We start from the raw sequence: 25,606 nt of genomic DNA on the forward strand, positions 1-25,606 counted from the left end.
TTTACGGTGTATGAACTCCCAGGATTATAATGTCTGTACCCACCTTTTCTTCATCCTTTCCTCTTTCTCCCTCTCTTCTCGTCTCTTCAAGCGCTCCTGGTTCCTTTTCTCCTGCTTGTCAACCACAGTTTTCTGATAAAAAAAAACAACAACCACAAATTAGAGGTAAAAACACTACTCAAACTTCAAGACCCTGGACATTTTGTAGTAATCAGCTGCGTGTTGAATTTCTGGGTTTACGTTGGTGAAAGAGGTTGAAATGTACCTTTAGTTGGTCCAGTTTCTCTCTGATCTGGATGAAGCCCAGGTGAAGCTTCCCACCAAAATGGTCTGCCAAGCGGCGGTCGTTGTCATGGAGACCCAGGTAAGCGGAGCACACCTCGCACACTCGAAGCTTCTGCTGCTGGAAGCTGGAGGCCGGCATCGAGTTTCTGTACTCTTCCTACAAAATAGAAAAGAGTGGCGCAAGTTAAGAAATTTGAATTAATCAACATTAAAAGAATGTCCCACACAAAGCTGGAATCTCTCTTACCTCTGCATCCTTCTTCCTGGTGCGAACCTTCTCTACTTCCTGCAGAACCTTCTGGGCCTCGTCCACGTTTCCCTCAGCGCCAAGCTGCTCAGCCTTGGCCAGGAGCTTTCCTATCTCCTCGTTCAGCTCATGAACTTTCTCTGCCTATAACACAGCGCACAACGACAAACCTGACATCTTGCCATTGACTGCATAAAAACAGGAGTTTGCAAAAAAAAAAAAAAGTAGATTCAGACTGTATTCTTTGTAAATTCAAAGACCTCACCTTTGCTGCCACCTCAGCGCTGATCTCCTCTTGGGTTTCCGCAAGGCGCTTCTTGGCTAGCTCCGTCCTCCGGTCACAGTCGGCAATGAATGACTCCAGGTGATCGACCGCCTTTTCAGAGCGCGAAAATTTGACAAAAGAATATTGATCAAGAGCGGCAGTGTGATTTTGTAGTGCTAATAGCTTTGATTGCGTTTAAATGCAAACAGTTCAGCTAATTAACTTTTGACAGAAGAGCTGCCAGGAAAGTAAACTGCGTTAAAGCTTGTTCAGGGAGAAGAGAGGTGAGGGTTCCCTGAACAAGTCAAACCAGCACAATTATACCTGTGAGCCTTGGTTGCTTGTGGCAATTGCTTTTGAGGACTTGGTCAATCTCAACAGACTTCTAACCAAACAATAGAAATGCCATCTTATACAACCTGAATAACTAGATAAGGAAATGTTGCTTTATGTACATTTCTTAAGTCAGGTCTGGGATTCACTGAGGGCCATTTCTTTTGACCTACATATTCATGTCATCACTTACATCGAGCTCAAAGAACAGATCTCTCTCCTTGGAGGCAATTTCATAATCTGCCCGAAGAGCCAGGTCATGGATCTTCGTGCACTCTCCCAGGTCCATGCGCTAAACACCACAACATCAACAACACACAAATAGAAATTGGGGATGTTTTAGAGTTTATAACTTCACATACATTGAAAAGCATATTTAATTAGATATACTGGCTATGCTTAAGTGTAGCACACTTACAGTTCCAGACAGGATGTCATGTGGACAGCAGTTGAGAAGATGACTTTTGCAGACCCGCTCGTCAGTGAACTTGACCCTCTGCCTCGTCTCATCTCCTGAAACAATCCAAACAATCAACCAGTGAGAAGGACCTTACATACTTGGCAGCATATGCGAGGTCATCCAGTGCTTTACTTAAATTCTTATATTTCCAATTGCCAGTGTTTCAACATTTTTTTTTTTTTACTTAATTTGTGTAACACATAATGAATTAACTGTGCATCTAGGGAATGAGTTTATTTAAGCGTTAACACTGTAGGAGTTACATGTGACTGTCATTCTAGACGTCTTGGTGTGCTTACCCAAACCTCGTGGAAATATTAGAATCTCTCCACTCAGCTTAACTTTCATCAGGCTCAACAGCCAGTCTTAGCATGGAGCATCCAAAGGATTAAGCAAAGTAAAAATATTAGTCCATGGTAATTAATCTGGACAGAACTACTATGAATTGACTATGTTTTTTTTTCTTTTTTAATTACATGTCAGTTGAAAAATTGACTATGCAGGAAAGCCTACTAGTAAATCTGTAACAAGAAATATAAACAATTCAGACAAAAGTTCCAGCCAAGCCCTTAAAAATACACATCATTGAACAACAAAAATACAAAAAGAAAACCAAGGAAAAAATGTAGTTTATACACACTGCGATCTGCACCACATACTGTACCCTTCTGCATCTTCAAGACCTCAGCTGCAGAATTTTAAACCCGCTGTAGAAAAGTATAAATGGGAACAGTTTTCTTGCCCATACCTGTAGTAAGAAGTTGGGAGTCATACACAAGTCAGAGTGTAAATGATGTGTGCAAAGGTTTTGTTTTCGACTGTTTGCTAAAATTGCCTTCTGACAACAGACGTCTAATGGAAAAATGCTCGTTTGAATTCAGCGCGACCAGGCGTCTTAGCTCAGACTGTATAATACAGTACTACTCCAAAAATATAATTCAAGTGCCACTGAAAATGTACTCATCTGAGTGATTACAAAAAAGGCTACATTAACTTCCGCAAGGCAAACAAATTGTTTGGATATTCATCATAACAGCTTTAAAAATTATGTGTGACTCACGGCTCGATGAACATGAGGCTTTTCTGCAACTCCTTTGCAGATTGATGTAGGCTGGCAAAGATACACTGAACCTTAATGAATAAAATAAAGGGGCCACAATTGTTCAGTTTGTATGCAACATATGTATGGGAAGAATTTAATATCAATCTCAACACACAGACAACCACAAACTCACCACACAAACTCACTCTTACTGTATAGATTGGATTAACTTGTTAAAAGAGAATCCACAGGGCTGCATTTCAATCAACCAACGACAATTTGACTTTTCTTTTAGTATTTACATCCAAATGGCTGACACCCATTTAAAAAAAACCCAATACTTTAATTAATTATTTAGGAGAAGCTTTTTGTAAATAATCAAGTGCAATTTGGGTACGTTCACATTACGTAGCATAAATGTATCCAATCTTTTAAACGACAGCTGCGGTTACATGTTCTTCAGCTGATTTTGATTGTTTTATCTAACTGTAAAGACAATTTCAATACACACAAATTATTAATCGTCATGACACAAGGAGAAAAAGTAACATATATATATATATATTTTTTTGTATATAGTGTTGCACTGACATGGGGCTTCCCACTGCATGATTGTTTTTAAATTACAGCCATAGTCTTCTAAATGAGTCTTTTACACTGCTGGGTGATTGTTCATAGACGGATCTGAGTTTGAGTTTATGACTTCATTTCCACCTCTTTGCTGCGACTGCTCTTTTATCATACAGAAAATGTGCTGTCGTTCAGCGATTTGTTGTCAAGCAACAGAAAACATGCTACCCATAGATATGTGCTGCTGTAAACATCAAGCCCATAATGTATATATTCTGGCAAATAAATATCTATAACGTACATTTTATTTATTTTTTTAAATGATGCGTTGTACATTCACAGATGTGAACTTGGATGTTTATTATTTATAACCTTTATCCTAACTGTACTTGCTGCTGTAAATGTCCCCATTGCATGACTAATAAAAGGACTCTTACAAATGTATTATAATCCATAATAATAGAGCATAGTCCCCTTATGCTCACAGTGCTCATGGGGTGAGTAGTGGTGTAATGCAAAGTGATTCTGTATTGTGAGCATTATTTGATAGGGGACATTGACAAAACATGCTCCCCGTATTCTTGCACTACATTCATGTCCGTTTGTGACCCAAAACACACAAATGAAGTTGTCATAACACGGTGGGCGTTATGCATTAATTGCAAAGCTGAAAGGTAAGGAATCCTAACACAAACGAGATTAGCCACGAGCTAGCTATTTGGCTAAAGGCGGTAAAATCGAAACAAAATAGTCTAAATGTAACTGTGCCAAAGTGGATGCAAACACTAAATCCCAAAGTAAATCAGTTTTTGGTCACTTTCTCTGGTCGAACGTTAACGTGTTTTACACAGCCCTCAGAAACACATCCATTCATGCAGGTCTGTCCATAACACGCCAACACCAGCCAGCCTCAGCAGTGGCTCCATCTTGGCTAAAGCTAGCTCAGCTAGCATGCTACGGCAACTCACCGTCCCTCGCTGTTCCCATCAGCTGGTCGAGCAGCGCTCGCATTTGAGCTTGGGCAGACATTCCGTCTTCCGTCGGCGGCGCCTTATTAGACGTAGGAAACTGAAAACAGCTCCGCGGTATTTAAGATTACGTTATTTGATAATGTACACAGCCAGGCATCACCCCTCGCAGCTTTCCTCTGTTTCGTAGATTCACGAACTTCCGTTCTGTTGGGGAAGTGACGTCAGAGTACCGGTTCACAAACGCTAAGGGCGGCGGACGACACTTCAAACTTCATAGGTCTGAGGCGCATGGCAGGCGGTTTTAACGTTTAATTGCTAGACAGGATATTCACTACCAATATATGAAACGTCATTCTATCTAGAGAAATCTACAGTTTCAGATATTTGCAATTCAGTTTGTCACAGATATCGTAATTCGGTTTTTACTCGTCAAAAATGACGTCAGATATCCGTAATTCAGTTTTGACTTGTCAAAATGACGTCATGGATATCTGTAATTCAGTTTTGACTTGTCAAAATGACGTCATGGATATCTGTAATTCGATTCGTATTAGTCAAAATGACATGTATGACATCACAGCTATCTGCAATTCAGGTTTTACTTGTGAAAACTATAGTTATGGGGCAATTCAGTTTCTACTTGTCAATATGAGGAGACATATATCCGTAATTCGATTTTCATTAGTCAAAATGATGTCACGGATATCTACAATTCACTTTTTACTAGTGAAAACTACAGTTACGGATGCGATTCAGTTTTTACTAGTCAAAATGACATCACCGATATCCGTAATACGGCTTTTACTAGTCAATATTACGTCAAACATGATAATATAATATTTTGCCTACTATACATTTCCGCCATTGAACAAAATCAATAAATGTAAAATAAATAAAAGTTGTAGAGGGAGCCAGCATATAAATCAAGGAGGTAGCAGCCAACTTAGCCTACTGTTGTAGTCATTGTCATATCGGCAATATCTGCCAGTATCGATATATCGTGCATAACTAAATTTTATATCCATGTCTGAAGCCCACCTGTGGGCTGCAGTGAATGTGTTTCAATGAGTTGATGGAAAAACTCAAACATAAGAGGTCATTAGGACAAGATAAACATTTACAGCAAAGGCAATATATATACAAAACCTAATAAAGTCAGTCAAAACAATAATTACACGAATAAGTGCATGTAATTTATAGTAAATGTAAAAGGAGAGATAATATAAATTTATAATATATAAATACCCCACCCACCACGATCAGTATAAAAGTCTGTGTCGCCCTCTAGCGTTAGAAAACACAAACTGCGTTGGCTGAAGATGTCCATGGTCACACTGGAGCCAGTCACGTACTACGTGTGCTGTACCGCACAGTTTACCGCGTAAATAATGGCAGGGCGTCAGTCCGTGGCCGTGGCGCACACATTTCCTGAATGACTTCAGGAGAACGGGAAGTAGATTCTTGTGAGGAAACAATCAGCTCACGACGAAACACTCTGCCCGCCGCAGATCGCACTTTTCCTGGGTAGGAAAAGTCACGGAGCTGGCGCTGGAGCTGGCACTGGAGGAGGAGAGTCCACTGGATGAGAGGAGCGGGATTAATTTGGAGCAATACCTTTACCATTGTCTGCCATTCACTGCTTAGAGACATCAGCTTCATTCCTCTGTGCACAAAAATATTTTTTTTAGATTCATGTGTGACGATTTAAATAATAATAATAGTAATATTTGCAACTAAATTATGACGAATTGTAAGTCCACTTCAGGATATCTTCAAGTTCCCTTAAATTAAAGCTGCAGTGCCTAACTTGTGATGATTTTTGTTGTCGTTTATGTTTATTATTCTGCCTCACTTTGTGCAGTATCTTCACCCGAAAACACTTCACCTGACAGTCAGTGTGTTTACATGCATGTTAAGTCTGAAATTGAGCTTCCCTTAGTCGGACTAACATACCTGGATAATGCGCTTCATAGTCCGATTACTCCTACATGTATATACTTAGGTGAACTTGGCTTTCTGCACATGCTCCAAAAAGTCTGAATTCCGCAAGTTGCCCGATTGCCTGTCTTAGTCAGACTATGGCCTTAATTAGCTTGATTAAACTGAGCATGTAGACATTTGTTTATATATCTCACACTGCACAGTAGTCCAGTTTCACTTCCAGTATGACCAGATAGTCATGATTTAACTGTAGATATCCACTTATCAAGTTATAGATATACTCAAATGCCTTTTGATGAGCAGTATCTCTTTGAGTCAAAATTGAATTAAATTTCTAGTCAAATCTATGTCTATGATAGCTTAAACACCTGATAGGGTGCCTCCACTATATATATATATATATATATATATATATATATATATATATATATATTATTATCATTATGTTCAGTGTGTGTGTGTCACAGGTGTGTCTACACTTGACTTCAATGTGACCCGAGTCCGCCATACCATCATGATACTACTGCACGGATACAACATCGCGTGGTGCGCACGCTCTCACTCCCACACACACACATATCAGAATAACGACACACACACACAGACAGACAGACACACACACCCGGTATAAAAGTCACATTAAGAGCTAGAGCCAGCGACTGCGGCAAAAAAAAGGTAACGTGTACCTTCTTTATCTATTATTTTCGTTAATACATTTCATTTAAAAAGGATAAATGTGAATATCTCGAGGAATTATTAACAGAGTGACTCAAAAAAAAGAGAGAACGAAAAGGCAAAGCTGCCGCCACGTCTGGATATGACGTGAGGTTTCCGCATGTGTGTTTTCCTCTCACCTCATTTGACACCGTGTTTCTAACGATACTAGTATATTAAGAAACAACAGTGTTTTGTGTGCTTCTAAAGTCGAGGTATATATGTATATATATATGTGTATATTGATAAAGCCGTTTGCCAATATCGATTAATGCGCACTTTTTTGGGTGGAGAGGAGGTTGAATTTTGACGTTGACAAACTCTATAGTCCGATATTTTACTATATAAATACATATGAATGGATGCGTTGTGTAAAATATTGGTTATTAGGAGCAGCATTCAGGTGCATGCACCAAATTATTCCCCCAAAATAGCTTCAAGCTGAAAGCTTAGCTCGAAGCTGTCACAGCGCGCGCACACACACACACACACACACACACACACCTGCAAGTGTATATGCGCTTTACCATGCATCTGAACCCATGTGTGTGTGTGTGTGTGTGTGCAGGCACTTTATTCCCTCAGCTGTCTGCTGTGTATGATGTTTTTGCTCTTGTGAGTTGACCTTGAGTGACATTTTAATTAAAATGGCGGCCCAATAGTATCGATTCAGATTATATTTTTTTATGAGTCTTGTTGTTATTTGTTAACAAAACATTTATGACGTCACACACGGATCAAAGGGCAACAAAACAAGTTCCTGTGTTCTGTCATACCTGCTGCATGCACATCATCTGTCCTACGGTTGTTATTGTCCTTGTTGTTATTATTATTAGAAGAAAGCATCATATATTAAGTTATTAACAAGTACACACATGTATTGTTGTTGTCTCTCCTGACAGCGGCGACAATGGCTGAGGACATTAAGACCAAACTGGAGAACTACCGCACCGCTCCCTTTGACGCCAGATTCCCCAACCAGAACCAGACCAGGAACTGCTGGGTCAACTATGTGGGTAAGAAGACTGTTGCTCTTCCACCATTATACCTAAAATAAACTAATATATACATAGAAACTTTAAAAAAACGTGGAATTAGGGCCAAACAATTAATCTACTGCAATGTTACAATGAATTATTGTCTCGCTCTAACAAAGGAGAACGTCTTTGTTTCCTCACAGCTCTGCACAAATATCACACCCGTCGTCATGTTTTTCCGAATGAAAATGGGGAATAATGATGTGAAAATGATCAACATTCCCACACTCACAATTCCTGTCAAAATAATCGCAATCAGATATTAATTCAGAGTCGATTCCGCCCTACGTGTAATCTGGATTTTAATCAGTAATAAAACTGAATCAGTCACTTTTTTTAAAAGACAAGCAACATTCCAATATTTATACCAATTAAGGTCATGATTAGTAATCTGATGAAGATGTGAGGTGTTGTGATCATGCTGTGTAGACAATGTGTACATGTACATCTTAATCAGATCATAATGTCCCACTGGAGTTTGTAAGAAAGTAGATGTAATGTGAATAAGAATAATAAGCCTTCTTTTTAAGAATGTGAATCTGAATAATTTTCAGACAAGCAGTCTGAAGTAAGAGAAGTGAAGTATTCTGATTTTAGTCAGTGTCTAGACATGCACATTTTAATCAGATTATGACATTCCACTGGAGTTTTCTCCGCAGTAGATTAATGAAGATGGTGTTCCAATGTCATGTTATCACATTGTAAACGGAGTTAAGTTAAGTAGGATTATCGGAGTCCAGATTGAGACTTTTGTTGTGTTGACTCGTGTTTTAAATACTCATTGTTGTTGTCTGTCTATTAATAGACTATCATCGCTGTCAGAAAGCGCTGACCGCCAAAGGACAAGACACATTACCGTGTGAATGGTACAGGAGGGTCTCCAAATCACTCTGCCCCTCGGCCTGGGTAAATAAATAACTTTTTACTTTTTCGACTGAACATATGTGTGCTACTCTCCCTCTCTCCATGTGGGCTGAGTTTGTTTAGTGGGGGTCAAACAACTTTTTATCGTCCCTCGCATTCCTGCACAGTAATGAGAATCAAAACAACACAATGTGTTTTGACTTACAGAGACGGGGAAATTCCAACTTTTAACCAGAGCCAATTCGTACAGGAAGCAGTTTGAAATATTGACACCAGCTTTTCTCTAAATGGACAAGTCCTAATATTACAAGATTAAAGTGAGACGATGATCTGCTGCAACCTGAGACAGGAGTTGTATTTCCGTCTGAGCTTCACAAATAAGGAAATGCTTCAATCTTTCAGTGTTAGGGCTTTGAAAAGATTGTGTAGGAACCTGAGAAGGAAATCCTCTCTTTTGTGGAGGAGGAAATGGCCAACAGTGGTCGTCTGCTGCTGGTTCTCAAGAAACTATTTAATAATTAAGATTTTTTTGGATCCAGAAGGAGTCAGTGCAACAGAGGGCCCAGTGCTTTAAGGGGTATTGATTCTTAATAAACTGAAGTAAAGACATAATTAGATATCACATCATTTTTGGAGGCATCTGTCGCTAAGAAATTGTAAAAAAAACTTCATAATATTACAACTTTATTCTTGATATCTTATATTTTCCTTCAGTATGGCCCTTATTTTCCATAGTAAACAGATAAGTTAATATCGGGGGTCAGCTGCTGGCAATTTGTTGTCAATGTGCAGAATAGGGCTGAGAGACAATGGGTTACTAAATGAATAAAAAAACAACATATATTTTCTGGTTTTGTTGCTCCATATAAAAAATAAATCATTCAATTTTGAGGATCAACGTTGACATTGGAGAAAGTAACTGACCGATTAATCTATTGTGAAAATAATCATTGTTATACCATGTGTGTATGTGTGTCTCCCTTAGATCCAGAAATGGGATGAACAGAGAGAGGAAGGAACCTTCCCGGGAAAAATCTAACCCAGCACGCCATTTTTCAAAGTGGCTGAACTTCAAACATGTAATCTTTACGACTTATGTTTGTGTACGTGGTGAAAATCACCACCTTTCCACAAGTACAATGAAAACTGAATGTCATTCCTGTCCCAAATGTCATGAAATGTTCAGCTAATTCTGTATTAAAATATCTCAGGATATATTTATGAACTTCAGTTGTTTTTCTTTTTTATTCCACCGGGGTTTATTATTAAACATGTTATTGAGGAGTGTGTGTGTGTGTGAGGTGGAGAACACTGAAGGGTTATCACGTGTTCACAGCTGACACTGTCACTCACATGTGTCGTGTACGCGTATTTTAAACTTTATTCAATCAAATAAAACCCTACATCAAATATACACATTTGAACAAGATTAGAAAAATAATTAATTAAATATTCCAAAACACCTAAATTACACAAACGATAACAGCCCCCAGGACTGAGAAACAGAGTAATCGTGGCTACTGCTGCTCAGAAATGGAAATTAAATACATAAAACTGCATTTTATATACAATTTACTCCCCATCCAGTGTAAGGAGTACATGTTTGTTGGGGAGGGAATATTTAAAGATATCACCGGCTAATGCTGAAACGTTCCCATGCAACAAGTTAGTACAGTAAATATTGAATGAATGACTAGTAACAACACCAAGTATTATAGTGACGGTAGGACCACGTTTATCCCTCTGTAAAGATTATGCTTCTCCATTTGAGGTAAGTTAATAGTATTTGCATAATAAGAAGTTTTTCTTAGTTTGAATTTTCACCTTAACTCCTAAAATAGCTGTAACAACTTTAAGAAAAGGTCACTTGTACCACAAACAAGTTTTTATTTTGTAACTGATGCTAAGCAGATAAAAAAATGTTACTTTTTCCTTGACTTTTTTTTTTTTCCACAACCAACAGTCGTCGTTGCAAAGGTTAACAAGACCTCCGTGGAAGCACTTCCAAAATCCACAGGCGTTGAAATACACTTATTTCACAGTTATAAATCACTCACGGATATAAATTAGGGTCTGCATAGCATTACAGTTGGTGGGTTGGTGCACTGACTGGGAGTGTTGGTCAGTTCTCGTACCCGACCTGACGGGTCTCGTCAGTGGATAAAAATCAGTAAGAAATAGCCATATCCTGATGTGTGTATTCTTTTTTTCCCCCAACATGCCACAAGCAGCATTATTAATAATATGTGCAGCACAAACGTCACAAGTAGCAGCCACAGATATACGAGGCACAATAATAGGGCTGGTAAAAATGCAGCCTTCACAGGTTTCTCCTGGCACTGAGGGACGGGGGCAACGACACAGGTACGACGTGTTCGAGATAATCGGCACGTGTGGGTGGCCATTATTGTGGCGCTCTCTGTGCGCAGGTGTGTAAGACCAACTGTGCGGCGTCTGTCCTCCACTGAGAAGGCTCGGCGGGGGGGGGGGAGTCAGCAGCCATACATACATGGGCCCCCTCCCCTCTGAGTCACTTTTGTCTAATTTTCATCCAAAAGATAAAATCCACATGTGTCCATTTCTCTGTCAGTACCTCCTCTTTCCATGTTTCCCACTGTCAGTCATGCAGGTCTTAGGTCGCAGAGCTGTGTTGAGGAAGAACAAGCGTTTTTTAGGTTAGACTGCTGCCATTTTCCAGATTGTTTTCCTCTAACGTGAAGTGTGGCCGACTCACCCGGATCTGCCGTCTGCTTCTTCTTGTTGTGGCGGACGACCTGGTTCTCGTTGATCATCTTCACATCCTGGTCTTCCACATAATTACTGCAAACAGAGCAAGAAAAAGAAGACGCCGCAGAGACATTCAATCCGTTTGCCTCTTGTTGGAATCTGAGACAGACGACAACAACGACACAAAATGGAGGACTGACTGGTGACAACGCTTGAAGCTTCAAGGTCCCAGGCCTTGAGCTCAAAGATGCTGCTGGGGGGGGAGGTCACAGAAGGCAGACATCACAGTCAAACATGTGGTGAGAGGGGTGCGGTGTGGGTGTGGTACAGTTACAAGTCACCAGAGGATTCTTCAGTACAGGGGATTGACCACAGGGAGGTGCTGACACAGGCTTTACACTGGCTCTGTTACTCACTGTGGGAGGTGTCGGCTGCCACGGGGGCTGAAGTGGAGAAGAGCACATGACTCTCTACTAAAAGCAGTGAGATTTGAACGTATTGTCTATGTCAAACCATCCGTCACGATACATTTTCATTTGGGTTAAAACAATCTCTTCTTCAGAGGCAATCTTCAGGTACACTGGTGTGTGTACCAGTGTAAACAGGAAGTTGATCCTCTCTTATGCAGCTGTTTGACGAGGTCAAACCTGAGAGTATACGTGTTTTCACTTGAGTTTTTCGGTCACAGCCGAGTTGTGGTGGCTGATGGGAACCAATCAGGAAGTGGGTACAAAGGTCTCGGTTCTTGCCTGTCTGTACTATAACTATACTACACCACAGCTGCACAGTTTCCAGTGGAGCTGTCAGCTGTTTTTAAACTTCTCTAAAACACCAAAGTAGGCATATGAGAATGTACTTTTAAATGAAAATGGAGAAGTATGAATGCTGCCTTTTGAATTTGATGTTTTTGAATTCATTTGCAGTAAGTAAGTTATAACATAACATTATATGGTCTGGGTCTCAGAGAGCGTGGGTACCTGATAACAGTGTTCCTCTCACGGTGCACAATGTAAGCATTGTCGGTGAACAGGATGGTGTGGTAGGGCACTACAGGATCACAGGTAGGCAGAATGCCCCGCGACACAAGGCTCACGCAGTCCAAGATGCCGTTATACACGAGGAGATCGTCCACCAGCAGCTGAACGCACACACACACACACACACGCAGACAGACATTCAGAGTTTGCAGTCTGAATGTGAAGGAAAAACGTAATTTGACAGCAGAGAGAGCTGCTTTTACCCCAAACTCCTTCACTCCTCTCTGTGGCGTCTTAGAGTAGTTCCACAACTTGATCATGGACACGGTCACCGGCTGATCGAAGATGACGTAAACACGGTTCACCTACACGGGAACCAAGCAACACGTTCAATAACAAGCTGTGATTGGTGCTCACGGTGCTCACGGACTAGTCTGTTGTCACACTCTCTTAAAAACACTTCCTCACCAGTCCCGGGAGGACCGGAGCCAGCCACATGTGTCTTCCATCATGCGTACTGTTGACTCCATCTATTAATTTATCCGGAGTCCTCACGTCACCGCTCACATTATCCAGCACATTTACACTGTCTGGAAAAGCAGCGATGTCTGGTGGACACGATTTTAAGGTACAGACATTTAATAATATGGACCGCTATTATTCATCCAGTATCTGTTATTTACCACCGAGTGATGGCTTTCCTTCGCTGAAAGCTGTGTAAACTAAGGCGTAATTAGTAGTTCAATTTCTGTAACTGTAAAAGAAGTCATCTTAATTTATTAGCTGTGGATTCACACCACTAATCCTCAAGCGACTGAACACACGAGGGAAGGATACTGTTGTCACTGAGGCTGATCCTCTCCTGGTTCTGGTCGTAGAACTCGAGGCCGTTGAGGCCGATGTAGTACGGGTCGCCCCAGGTTGTAAACAGCTGCAGCTGAAAAATGACTGACGATTGAAGTTCAAGGAATATACAAGTCAGGCCACCTGGTATAGTTCATATAAAAAAAAACCCTGGGTACTATTTACCATTTAATACATAGGTTGTGTTTAGAGTATCAAAATAATATTTATTATTTTATAATATTTAATAACACATATATTCACAGTTGTATCCATCACCTGGTGATTCTGAAACGGTTATACACACTGTTTCATTATTACTTTAAAGAGAGGAAAGGCTAGAATACATCTCAAATTCCTAATCTCTGTTCTCTCTCAAGTTAGTAAACAACATGTCTGTGAAGGTTCTCAGTCATCGAGGTCATACTGGTCTTCTGTGGTTAGCTGTAGGCGACTGGACTCGCTCCAGCAACCTACGGCTAACCACAAGAGACGGTTAGCAGACAACAGCAAAGTATGCAGATGTGGCCTTAACCTAAAAAAAATAATCTCTTCCTTTCATTCGCAAATACCAAAAGATTACTTACAATACACACGTGGGGGGGAGATTTGGCTGAGCTCAAATGAGACAAAGGATACATCCACTGGGCATGATGGGTGCTTCATAGTCCATGCTGGCCTCCTCTTGTTTCTTACTGATTCTTCTTCAAATAAAAACAAAGCAACATGAATTTAAGAAAAAAAAAGGTTGACATTTTCTGCTGAAATATGAACGCAAGCACATGCAAACCGCAGCTCCTACTTGTGGTAGTCGTCGGCACTCTTGTTGTACGTGGACGACTGGAGGAAGTCCACGAAGAGGATCTCCTGCGCAAAGTCAAAGTGACAGTTGCCCGGACCTTTCCTGATCAGGAACCCGCCCGCTGGGGAGATCGGAGCGTCGTCCAGGGACACGTGAATCACCTTCACCTGAAGCAAACGTGTGGACATTTCCAGTCTGTTTATGCGTTTGTGTTTAATCTTCAGCATTATTTCTTTACAGTTCTGCATCTTCAGTATCATATTGTTAAGTACTGCACATATTACTCTTAGTTTCAGCAACTGTTCCGTGTTCTGTGACGGCTTCACCTTCTTAGTAAAAACTCATTTAAAAGAGTAAAATGTGCTGTAAAAATGATGATTATCAAGTGTCTCACCCCTCTGTACGAGTCCTCGGGAGACTTGTTGTAGTTCCAGATACGGAGTCCAGCTATGGTTTGGGCCTTGTTGAAGGTGATGTTCAGGGTGTGGGGTTCTCCATAGGAGAAAGGGATGAGCCACATGTGCTGGTCATCGGTGGTGATGTTGTGACCATCAATAAGCCTGGATAATAAATAATAAAAAAGAGTCAGTGTGCGTGCAGTGTTTGATGGAGGCAGCAGATTGTTCATTAGAGTTGCATGCGTACTTATCAAGTGTGCGCAGGTCGTGTCCATACTCGGGCAGGTCGTTGAGGTCGCTGGGTGAAGCGGCCATCATACTGAGGTCTACGGGTAAACTCTCTCCATCTTTCCCCACCACCTCCAATCCAGTCAGGCCCATGTAGTGCGAGTCACCCCAAGTCAACAGCAGCTCCAGTCTAAGGACTGAGAGACGGTGATTTAAAAAAAATATCCAGAGAAAATCATACAAGTAAGAAAAGAAAGTAAAGGGGAACATGTGATACTCACACTTTCCAGTGTACATGCCGGGAATATAATCCATGTTTTCCTCACACTGGCTCACAGTGGGATTGAGGTGAAGTTTCATCTAAGGAAAATGACTTGAGTTAAGCATTTATCAAGAGTGAAGCTGATCTAAACAAATAAATAAAAATGAAATCCTGCACTCACAGTGAGGTCTTCCTCTCTGAACCCGGCCTGAGTGAAGGGCCTTTCCTCTCCCTCTCCATCGGCAGTGCGTGGTCTCTGCAGCTCCTCTTCATACACCTGGCTCTCGCCACCCTCACCTTCACTGAGGAACGTTTCGTCATAATGAGACATGGCCTCCAGGATGTCATCGTCGGTGGTGAACAGGATGGTGTCACCAAACTGGTCCAGCTCTGACAAAACAACCGTGTGAGGAAAGAGGAAAAAGTTGATCAAAGCACAACAAGGAAAAAAAACAAAAAACAACATCAAAAAAATCAACAAAAACAACAGGGATGCTGTTGTGCTCGGTTACCTCCAGACAGAGTCCCTGAAGCTTTGGCAATCTCTCCTCTGAAGATGCACCTTCCATCCAGGAGCATTTCCACCTCTTTCACCCCACGGAAGGAGTGGATGCGCGACTTGTTGTAGTTCCACACTCGGATCATGGCCACTTGAAAGGGAGCCCCGAAATCCAGGAAGATGGTGTGGTTGCGACCAGGGGTGAACGGGGCCAACCACAGGTGCATGTCGTCCTGTGTGCGATTAATGCCGTCAATGAGGTTGGTAACAATGCGGGGGTCTTTGCCGTACGCAGGGAGAATGTTAATGTCTGGAGGATCGGCGTGAATGTGAGTCGGTCGGAGAGGCTCTCCGCTGGAGCTGAACACCTCCAGGCCATTGAGGCCCACGTAGTGGCGATCCCCCCAGGTGGACAGGATGTTAATCACCAGTCTTTGGCCCTGTGGCAGCACGGGGATTTCAAACTCATCCTCCTGCTCCATAGATGGATCGTCATCGTGGGCATCGCACAGAGACCCCTGGCCCGTCAAGGAGAGGGGGCTTCTGGGTGCTGTGGACGGGTTGACCGGGACTGTGGCCGGACCGCGGCCCTGACGCTGGAGAAACTCATCGAAGATGTCTCCTTCAAAGCTCATGTTGGAGATGCGTCCACGCTGGCATTGGTTGAACTTGATGAGAGAGTCCCAGGACTCCATGAGCGTGTCGTCCTGCTGGCTGTGCAGCAAAGCCCGAGCTGAACACAGTCTCTTGTTGGTGTTCACCAGTGACAGTGGCTCCTCTAGAAAACACACAAAAAGTAACCAGTAACTACTTAGGAGCCAAAGTTAAAGAGACCTTAAGACTGAATACAATCAGACTTTATCATGAATCATGGATTCTTCTCCATGCTTTAAAATGTGTTCACAGGAAGGCGACAGGAAGTTTTAACAGGAGAAGCACAGGTGTTAATAATGTAACATGAATATATGATAACAGAAGCAACAACTCTGTTCAGTTCATATCAGGACAGTGGGAGAGAGATCTATACACCCTGACAGTGAGGAAGCTAAAATGTGAACCATGCTTTTCACACTGTGACCTGTCAAAATGGAAAGCTCCATGTGAACCTACAAATAACCCCTCACGTAAAAAAAGGTAGAGTGTTTATTAATCTGGACGTTTAACAGATAAGAACTCAGCACTCGTTCAGGTGACAAATTCCATCGAAAATGTGCTGAAAGTGTTTGATACCTCAGGTACAGTGATCGAGGGTGATAAAAGTTAATCAGTAGCAGAAGGTAAGATGATTATTATTCACCACAGACACCATGACAGCACACACACACGGCTGCTCAGGAACCAAACTTGGGTAAATAAACGAGTAGTAGTTCTTTCATTCGTGAGCAACCCCACACATACTGTACATGCTCTATGAAGCGTCGATCTAATGTTAATATAGTGGAAGAATTCCAATAATACACTGTTTGATTAGTCTGATGTCTCATTCATTTGGAATGACTTGGGAATTAGTTTAATAAAATGTTATAATCAGTACATGTGAGGTCACAAATTAATTATTAATTATTCTTCTTGGGTGACATATTAGGTGAAATGCAAACTACAAGGTTAAATAACCGTTACAGTATCAGTATTATGGCCTCACATAAGGAGGGTGGTAGCAATGACTGCCTACCTGTATTTGTCAGTGCCGCAGCTCTGAGGTGCTGCTCCTCTGTCTGCCTGGCAGTGCCCGCACTGTTTCGCAGCGAACTCCTGCGTCCACTGACGGGTCTGTCCGACCTCTGCTCCCCGAGCTCCTCCAGGAGGTCGCAGCTCAGATCCAGAGTGTCCGCATTCCACGGAGTCCCGTTTACCGTCCTTTCCATCCCCCTGCACACCCGGCCGGGGTTACACGGCAGCTCCGAGAGCATCGAGGAGGTGGAGGCTGAGGGGGACTGGGGCTCGGCGGAGTGCTGAGGTACAAGCCATCGTGGCCTCTCCCTGCTGGCCTCGCAGCCCTCTGGAACCCCTCTGTTCAAGGGCTGCAGCCACTGAGGCGCCACCCGTGACGAGGACGGCTGGGTAGTGACCGTCTGCTCCACTACTATTGGCTGAGCCACTTGCTGCCTGAGAGAGAGGGGCTCTTCTGAGGCAGACAAGTCAAAAGAGCTTCTCTGTGTAGAAGAGCAGCGAGTGGAAGATGACACTCCCACTGGTGAAGAAGAGATGGGTGGTAAAGGTAAATTCGACTTCTCCTGCATGTCTATCATAGCTTGGCCTGCTGTATCTGATGGCTGTGAATTGAAACTGTGGTATCGCTGGGAGCTGCTGGTCTCTCTGCCGTTCTTGTCCTCATGGCGTTGGGGGCTAACGCCCCGCAGGTTGTGTCCCGAAGACACGGGACTAGAAAACAAAGAGTCCAACAGCTGGAAATCCTGAAGGTCAATGGCGGTGCTGTAGTCAAAGACCTGGTTGCCGCAGCCCTTCTCCAGGTCCCCTTCAAACACCAGCGTGCTGTTGAGGTACAGCTTGATATGACGTGCACCAATATCAAGCTCCTAAAAAAGAAACGGGACACTGATTTGCCTTGAATTTACAGCCACGTTTACAAGCTTGCAGGAAAATAATATCTTAACACCTATTTGTGCTCAAAAATATTCCAAGTAATTCAAATTTTAATGAACCAGTTCAACACAAAACCAAACCTACTATTTGATATTTGACACGGAACAATATTTTGTCTACAGAAGGGCACAATTTATTAACCCCAAATTATCAAAAAGATATAACAAAGAAACACACACTAGCTATTTAACACACTCACAGGTACCAAGCCTTTGCTGCCATGATGAAATGGCTGAACTCAAATCAGCTTGACGGTTTCGACAGTAAATCACTGTAAACACAGATCATACTAAAGCCTATTTACCACTGATAGGTTCTTACCTTCCAGGTTCAAGACGGCAAGTAACTGTGGCGAGCTCTAGTTGCACGGAAGGATATTTGATGGTGTATCTATGCCCTCTCTATGCACAGCAGTGACGCGGAAAAGGCACGAGTCCACGTTTCCCCCTAACACTAATCCTCTGGGACTAATCTCTCACTGTTCTACATTTGGCCCGACTGAACGGCAGCTCAGCCATCCACCGCTTACAGAGAACCACACCCCTGATGTAACCCACGGCCCCATCAGAGTCACCGTGCGAGATGGAGACAACACAAAAGGGTGAAAGATTTATGTGCCGACTCGGGACATAAAATCTCTGGGGGAGAGAAGCGTAAATCAGACGATATACACAGATATGGAGTAGCGTGTGAACAACACAGTGAAATAATGAAAAAGCCCCATACGTTGAGGCTTCTGTTGTAGTTCCAGATTTTGATGCGGGATATTCCAAAGTCCGGGGAGTGCTCCGTGTTCCTGATGATGAAGTAGAGCTGAACGGGAGGATGGAAAGGACACGTCCACATGTGACGCTCTTTGGTGGTCTGTGAACCCAAGAGAACAGACAGGTGATTCTCAGCTTTAGAACCCTGCTGTTTTACACACTTTATTTGACCATAAAGACAAAATAAAAGAGTGTGAAACATGTTTGAATAGTTGTATTTTAATCCAAAGAAAATGTAACAGAATTTCGAGTTCAGAGGACAACGTGCGAGACAACACAGGGTAAGAATATCATGAATATCATTTTCTTTTCCAGATTTATGGTTGTGCCAACGCAGAAGCAGAAACCAGCAAAGACTCACCTTCACCTTTCCACTGACAAGCGCTCCCAGATTCCCGGGGTGGTCAGTGTTCCTGATGTCCAGGTCGTGTGGCGACACGTACAGCTTCTTGTTTCTGTGGCAGAAGAACTGCAGCTCCGTCAGCCCGACCTGCAGCGCGTTCCCCCAGTTTGACAGGATCTCCATGGTGACATACAACGCAGGGGTGACCTCGGCCGAGGACGACCTTCTCTGCAACGGAAAATTGATAAAAGAGTTGTTTCTGTGATCAAATCTGTCTGTGTATCACTGAGAGGAGTATCAGGACTGGCACTCTTAGTGACTCACCAACTGCTTGCCATTGTCTGTTTTGACACTCTGAGGAATGTTGTAGCCGGGTCCACCTTCAAGTTTCTCTAAGGCTGAGAGCAGTTTCTGTTGTTGGCTGAAAAGAAGGACAAGAACAACCTCAGCTCTGCTGCTTCGCCTCCTGTCCCTGACCTTCATTGCAGTGGTAAAAAGGCCACTGACATAGTGGTTTGTTCTGCCACTGAGTGATGTACAATAACCATCAGGGGACAGAATGTACTGTAATAACAGGAGGGCGGAAAGATTTGGGGCTATTTCTCTCTCTGACTGGTAGTCAAGGTTCAGCTTAATATTGACTGTGTAATAGATTTAAAATGCGATGCAGCATTAACACACAACGCCATCAAATGATTTACTATGCTGCATCATATTTACGTTACATTTTAACTTGCATAGAAGGTAAAAATGATTAATTAAATTGTGGAGTTTCCGAATTGCTACTGGCATTGATTCAAGCTGCAATTTAGTTTGAAAATGATAGAAGAAGTGTTTTATCAACATACCTGGGGCCCATAAGAGTGATTTTCTGCATGGCCAAAGTAACACTGTTCTCATTCTTGTCAGGGATGTTGTGGTGCACTAAGTCATTCAAGATCTGGTGCGTCCTGCCCTAAATGGGGGTAAAAAGCAGAATAGAAGATTAAGAGATAAAAAAGCTTTCCAAAAAGGGGGTTTTATGTATTTCAGAAAAACATTGTTGTATTAAAATCAAGAACACATATATTATAAGTAGATTACATAGAAGCAAATGGTAAAAGTGGAATTAATCGCAAAATTGTGAGAGGTGCACTGTGGGGCAAGCAGACCATGTTGCGACTGAAGAGCTCAGGACTGTGCACGCGGTTGTTCTCTCTCTGGATGGCCTGGTGAATCCTGCCCACCTTCTCTTCAGGGTCTCGCTCCTCAAAAGAAGCCTTTCTGACAGCTGACAGTGGCCTTTCCACACGACTTCTTGGCCCTAAAGAAAGAATATGTTTGTTTTTTTGGCCCAGCAACATCAATGCATCAGTCAAACCTTTTTTCCAGATTTATTCCAAAAAAAAACAAAAAACTATGACTCTCAGGTCATACTCACTCTGACTTTCCCAGCTGTCGTCTGAAGGCGGCCTGTCTAACGTCTTACTCTTCACCAACATGGGCTTGGTGGGTATAAAGGTGTCAGAGTTTTCTTTTCTTTTTGCAGACAGAGAGCGTTCAATCTTACGACCTGGAACAAAAAGTTGACAGAGTCGGCATCTTTGAAAGGAACAAAGGAAAATGTTTGTGTGATATGCGTATTGTGAATGTGTCTGTGTTGTATTATTTAATGAATGAAGGCATGAAGTGCACGGAATAAATATGAGAGCTGAAAGTTGCTACGTGTTCGAGTACAAGGAGATGACCAGTCTGGATAAAACTTAAGAATTTGACGTCAATTTTTCATTAAAGTCATATTGAAATCATTCAGAAATCAGTATCCAAGTCCAGATATCGTTACTGAAATTGTGTCATACGTTTTTAATCAATATTATTGACAGTGTCTCTCACTAAATGTTGATGAGTACCTTTAGGTGAGGGTCCAAAGTCCAGAACAATGAGCTTTGCCGAGTCGAAATTGCTTTGGGAGCCACTGGGCCGAGGTTTAGACGAGGACTTGGAGGATGTGAGAGGCATTCCCAGTTCATCCAGACTCTCAGTGCTCTCCTCCCTCTCAATCTGCTCCTCTATCCATTCTTCTTCGGACTCCTCCCCCGCGGAGCCACGGCCCCCGCGTCGCATGCTGACCTCCAGGCTCCGACGCAGAACCTAGTTTAAAAAAAGGTCAGCATTTATGACATGACTGGGGACAGTTTTACACGTTCCCTCAATTTATGTGACAACCACGGAAACACCGTAACGCCTTAACACACAGGAGCATCTTTGTGACCTCACCTTCACTTCCTCGAGGTTAAGAAGCACCTTCTCGTTGTGCTCCTGGCTCGCTTGGCCTCCTTGGCTCTCAGACCTGGAGCTGAAGGAGCGCGTCACCTTGCACGTGTCCCTGGGGGAGCAGGGACTACGAGGAGAGCGTGGACCGGAGCTCTGTGTGAACGGCAGTGATTAGGTGACAGGGAAATAGAAAAAAAAAAGATGGGGAGATGCTGAATAGTACAGACAGCTGCCTCTGACACATAGCCCCTCCCCTAAAATAAACACCCACACAGGCTTAGTAGACATTGCTATATTCTTTACTCTACCTCCATGTCTATGCTTTCATCGGGCTCAAAATCTTCAGAGTAGCGCTTTTCGGGAGATATAAGCAATTTTTTCCCTTCCTCTGTTCGAACTTTGACAGAATTCTGGAAGGATGACAAAAGAAAAAACAATTAGATATGTCCACTATCAAAAAGATGCATAAATCCTTCTGTAATATTTACACAGTGGTCTCTACCTGCACCCATTCTTTCCTCTGCACCTTTCCTGGAGCAGTGTGGCTCCTCTTCCTAAGGGTTTGCTCCAGATTATGGCTATCTTCAGTTAACTGGTGGGCACTTCGACAGACATCTGCCGATGAGTCACAGCACAGAAAGGAACATGAGCAGTGTGCAGCAGACGTGCCTCTGAGGAGAGGGAACATGCACAGATGGTCCAGTGCACAAAGAGGAAGAAGGAAACACTGGCTGCCAGCTGTGATTATAGCCGTCACTATCATTTACTCACTGTGACTCAAACTAGGTTCGTGCCATGCAAACCACAAGCTGAGGAGTCGTGGATATTAGTTGGCTTCCATATGGTCTGGATACACCAGACACAACAAGAATAAAGTGTGATGTAGGGCTGCAGCAACTAATCTATTAATTGATTATTATTAGATTACTAAAATAATTGACAACTGGGCAGCCCATGGCCAAATGAGCAAAGTATTGCTCATTGTTAACTGGACATGCTAAATTGACCCCAAACACAAGGGAGGGGATAAGGGGGGACAAGACTGGATAAGGGAGGATCGTTGCATAAGGAAGGGAATCTGGCAAAAAAAAATCTCTGCCAAATAAAATATGTGGATCAATTTCTGTGGCAGTCCATAGAGAGGGAGAAGGCAAGAAAAAACACACAAAAAAATCCTAAAATAATCAAGTGTTTTTTTTAAATATTTATGAACCCAAACAACTAATTGATTGATCAAGAATATAGAAACAATCAATTATGAAAATAATCATGAGTTGCAGCCCAGAGTGTCTGTAATTTTGTGCAGGAACAACCTACCCGATGTCAGTGCAGTCCTCCACACAGGTGAGGCACTAGCAGACTTGTGGCTGGAACCCTTGGGCTGACTCCTGCTGGCTTCAGCATTGGCTCCATTCAGATAAATGGAAAAACCTTGCTCAAGCCTTTCCAGCTCAATCTGCTTGGGGTCTTTGACTTTAAGGCGCTTTAAGATCCTGAGTTAAAAAAAAAGGGGTGACATCTCTAAAATGGTGAACACAAACTCAAAGGAGAACAGTTCACATTGTCTAACAATTTTACCACATAATGGCGCCGTTTTTTCAAGCTCCTAATTAGTTTGTTTATGCTGCTGTCTTGTTTCGTTATATTACTTAAAATAACAAGAAACAAGTTATTTTTTCATGTCACAAAGTAAATAACCAATCAGTGCTCCTTTTGGGAAGCAGTGAAGTTGCATCTCCTCAGTGAAATCTAATCCGTTTCTCCCTGAACGTGCTCACACGTCACCTGTTTTTCTGCTGGAGGGCGATTAAATATTCATCCAGAGTGTCATCTACAGCAGAGGCAAGCTTCTCTCCTTGGCACGCCTTGTTCTCCTTCAAAAGCACACACACACACACACACAGAGCGGTGTCAGAAAACCCTCCATCAGCTGTTAGAAGAAAACAGACTGTCACAATACACCTCACTGTGGCACAGGTATTCACAGTCACAGTCAAGTACAATCACGTCATTCAGTACATCACAACTTGCTAAACCAATCAATAAAACACCAATACAGCACATGCAGTGTGTCGGACCCTTACTAAGAAGTGGTCATCGACACTGAGGTGTGGTGATGGAATAGTGAGCACAACAAACGGCAATGCGGAAAAAATACACATTAACTTAAGGTAAACTATGGATTCTGATACTTAAAATACCTCTCCACACTAATTATAACAGGGCCTTATGTCACAAATCTATGATCCGCCTGCTTCAGTCCTCATATTTTAACCCTTAGCCTCAGCCAGTGACAATTTTGATAATTGAAGTGTGTCTTTACAACAGCTGTCAACAGCCCATGCCACCCCACTATGAAATGAAATCATCATGCAAGACGAGCAGAGAATTCACAAAGCCCTTACTGAGTGTCTATAAGTCAACTAGGCTACTGCATCTGTCAATGTCAGGAGCAGAGGGGAAGCAGAGGAAGAAAGTGAAGGAAGAAGAAGTATAGAGAATACTTGGTGTTAGTGGCAGAGTATGAAGAAACAGCATGACTTCCAGTAAAATGACAGATGGTGTGAACTTGTCCTTCATTAGTTCGGCAGTGGGGGAAAATGCAGTGTTACAGCGGCAGACTCACTAAAATAGGAACGTTAATACATAGTAAGCATGCACTACACACAAAAAGGAATATAAGAAAGTGTTAAATATTAAGAGATTTAATAAAATAGGAGTAGGTGTTCAGTTTAGTCAGTTATTTTTAATGTCTGTGTCTTTTGGCTCATACCATGTGGGATTATACAACATCATCATAAAATAAATGCATACACAAATAATAATAATAATTTATAATAATAATAGTAGTAGGGCTGACACACTAAATCAATCATTTACTGCAGTAATCCTGTCCTTGGGCTAGACATCTATTTGCACTGTATGAAAGTGTGAGTGAATGGGTGAATGGCTTTGAGTGGTTCATCAAGACTAGAAAAGTGCTGTATAAATACAGAGCATTTAAATTATACTAAATGTGTTTAATCTTCTGACATTTTTTTAATCGCTAATCTAATTAACAGACATAATAGATAATTCTAATAGATTTTGCATAAAGGGAACTGTTGAAGAGCATGTCATGTTTTGTCAACATGTTTTTGTTAATGCCAATAGAGCTACTGTAATCGAAAAAGATCAACCTTATATTGCACTGATTGCACAGTTATATGAATTAAGGTAAGAATGTGGTCTAACAGAGCAGATAAGAGTTGTTTTTTTTTTTTGCTTACCTCGATATCCATTGTGAAGCTGCAGATGATGCTTTGTACACAATCCTATCCCATCTTGAAGAGAACAGATTGTCCTTTAAAAAAAACCCCAAAAACAAACGTCAGAGGCGAGGAACCCACGAATACATGACACCTAAATTACCTTACAATATGTTTAACTTCATGTCGCCCCACCCGCTGAACAGCTCAGCAAAATATATACATATAATAGTACATAATCTATTCCCACATATGTTACACAGCTCATTTTCAGCGACGTTTTCGCTTAAACTCGCACACGAGTGTGTGTCAAAGCTCGATATCTTAATTTGGATTCAGAGCATTCAGAGCTAACACGTTAGCATCTCCTGACAGCGTTTATATTGTGAAGCAAGTAACAATATTTTCCGTCTGTTTCCACTGTGTCATTGCGGGTCCGCTGTTCGTTGCACTAATTTTGTGTTTTGTTGGCGGTAGCGGCGCTGAATACAAAAGCAGCTCGGCTAAGCTAGCGCTGATGCTAGGCTAACAACAAACTGACAGGCTAGTAAGGTAGCATGTAAAAAACGCTTTTTTATATACATGTACAACATTGACTTGTGTGTCAATACCATATGAAACAAATACTTACTCCCCCTGTCAAGTGTGTGTTCGCTATCCATTGCGGTGAAAACAAATGACTTTTGTTTTGTGTGTTTCTAATCATGTGCTAACCGAGTGTGTTGTGTTGGTTGGTAACCAAGATAGCCGTCCGCCAATGGGAGAGAGCCGCACCAGAGAAAACCACGCCCCTACCTCAGTCTTCTGCTGCTGCTGCCACAAGCCTGCACAAAACCTGGAGCTGCTGAATCACACACACACACCGGAGACAGTGGTATGCAAGTCATGTAACATGCAGTTACAAGGAAATAAGGTGATCTGGGAAGTAA

General features: G+C 42.2%; 3 protein-coding genes and 1 long non-coding RNA gene across 11 annotated transcripts in view; 2 read left to right on the top strand and 2 right to left on the bottom strand.

The window, feature by feature from the left end:
* The window catches only part of luc7l (LUC7-like (S. cerevisiae)), a 14,007-nt gene extending 9,622 nt beyond the window's left edge, over positions 1-4,385 (bottom strand). For 2 of the 6 annotated variants that reach the window (XM_044014631.1, XM_044014630.1), the window contains exons 1-7: positions 4,171-4,385; positions 1,549-1,643; positions 1,324-1,422; positions 798-908; positions 533-676; positions 266-442; positions 44-132 (exon numbers count right to left, since the gene is read on the bottom strand). In XM_044014631.1, the coding sequence (XP_043870566.1) occupies positions 44-132; positions 266-442; positions 533-676; positions 798-908; positions 1,324-1,422; positions 1,549-1,643; positions 4,171-4,231 (776 nt within the window). In that variant the 5' untranslated portion in view covers positions 4,232-4,385. Of the gene's footprint in view, positions 1-43; positions 133-265; positions 443-532; positions 677-797; positions 909-1,323; positions 1,423-1,548; positions 2,722-4,170 lie in introns of all 6 variants that reach the window. The other 4 variants (XM_044014633.1, XM_044014632.1, XM_044014636.1 and 1 more) reach the window with 4 other exon arrangements.
* Positions 4,386-6,685: 2,300 nt separating this feature from the next.
* On the top strand, positions 6,686-9,954 carry LOC122758984 (cytochrome c oxidase subunit 6B1). Its single transcript, XM_044013422.1, has 4 exons — positions 6,686-6,788; positions 7,729-7,844; positions 8,671-8,771; positions 9,715-9,954. The coding sequence occupies exons 2-4, from the start codon at positions 7,739-7,741 to the stop codon at positions 9,766-9,768; spliced, it is 261 nt and encodes an 86-aa protein (XP_043869357.1). The 5' UTR covers positions 6,686-6,788; positions 7,729-7,738; the 3' UTR covers positions 9,769-9,954.
* Positions 9,955-10,087: 133 nt separating this feature from the next.
* LOC122758983 (katanin-interacting protein) lies at positions 10,088-25,428 on the bottom strand. 3 transcript variants are annotated; one of them, XM_044013420.1, is made up of 29 exons: positions 25,309-25,428; positions 24,699-24,772; positions 23,215-23,303; positions 22,747-22,922; positions 21,932-22,044; positions 21,738-21,839; positions 21,433-21,582; positions 21,066-21,306; positions 20,597-20,728; positions 20,328-20,479; positions 20,025-20,131; positions 19,501-19,597; positions 19,195-19,404; positions 18,796-18,933; positions 17,138-18,002; positions 15,479-16,243; positions 15,148-15,356; positions 14,986-15,064; positions 14,724-14,901; positions 14,473-14,638; positions 14,079-14,245; positions 13,916-13,977; positions 13,271-13,381; positions 12,902-13,041; positions 12,697-12,798; positions 12,434-12,594; positions 11,873-11,899; positions 11,464-11,549; positions 10,088-11,374 (listed from the first exon to the last, which is right to left on the bottom strand). In XM_044013420.1, exons 2-29 carry the CDS (start codon positions 24,708-24,710, stop codon positions 11,316-11,318), a joined length of 4,896 nt encoding a protein of 1,631 aa, XP_043869355.1. In that variant the 5' UTR covers positions 24,711-24,772; positions 25,309-25,428; the 3' UTR covers positions 10,088-11,315. The 3 variants fall into 3 exon arrangements, with proteins under 3 accessions (XP_043869355.1, XP_043869354.1, XP_043869356.1); XM_044013419.1 differs by having other exon boundaries at positions 13,916-13,980; XM_044013421.1 differs by lacking the exon at positions 11,873-11,899 and having other exon boundaries at positions 13,916-13,980.
* Positions 18,890-20,971, top strand: LOC122758985. The gene is made up of 2 exons (XR_006358222.1): positions 18,890-18,957; positions 19,149-20,971. It is a non-coding gene; the product is annotated as an uncharacterized LOC122758985 (long non-coding RNA).
* Positions 25,429-25,606: the final 178 nt, after the last annotated feature.

Source organism: Solea senegalensis, linkage group LG18 (genome assembly GCF_019176455.1).
Source record: "Solea senegalensis isolate Sse05_10M linkage group LG18, IFAPA_SoseM_1, whole genome shotgun sequence".
Taxonomy (NCBI): Eukaryota; Metazoa; Chordata; class Actinopteri; order Pleuronectiformes; family Soleidae; genus Solea; species Solea senegalensis.

Bases quoted from the DNA above. Each gene is read 5' to 3' on its own strand.
- LOC122758983 (XM_044013419.1), bottom strand. The intron at 15,065-15,147 runs GTGAGTGCAGGA...CATTTTCCTTAG, and splicing joins TCAGAGAGGAAGACCTCACT to ATGAAACTTCACCTCAATCC. The intron at 13,981-14,078 runs GTAGGAGCTGCG...TTTTATTTGAAG, and splicing joins AGTGCCGACGACTACCACAA to AAGAATCAGTAAGAAACAAG.
- LOC122758984 (XM_044013422.1), top strand. From the start codon at position 7,739: ATGGCTGAGGACATTAAGACCAAACTGGAGAACTACCGCACCGCTCCC. The intron at 7,845-8,670 runs GTAAGAAGACTG...GTCTATTAATAG, and splicing joins CTGCTGGGTCAACTATGTGG to ACTATCATCGCTGTCAGAAA. The intron at 8,772-9,714 runs GTAAATAAATAA...TGTCTCCCTTAG, and splicing joins CACTCTGCCCCTCGGCCTGG to ATCCAGAAATGGGATGAACA.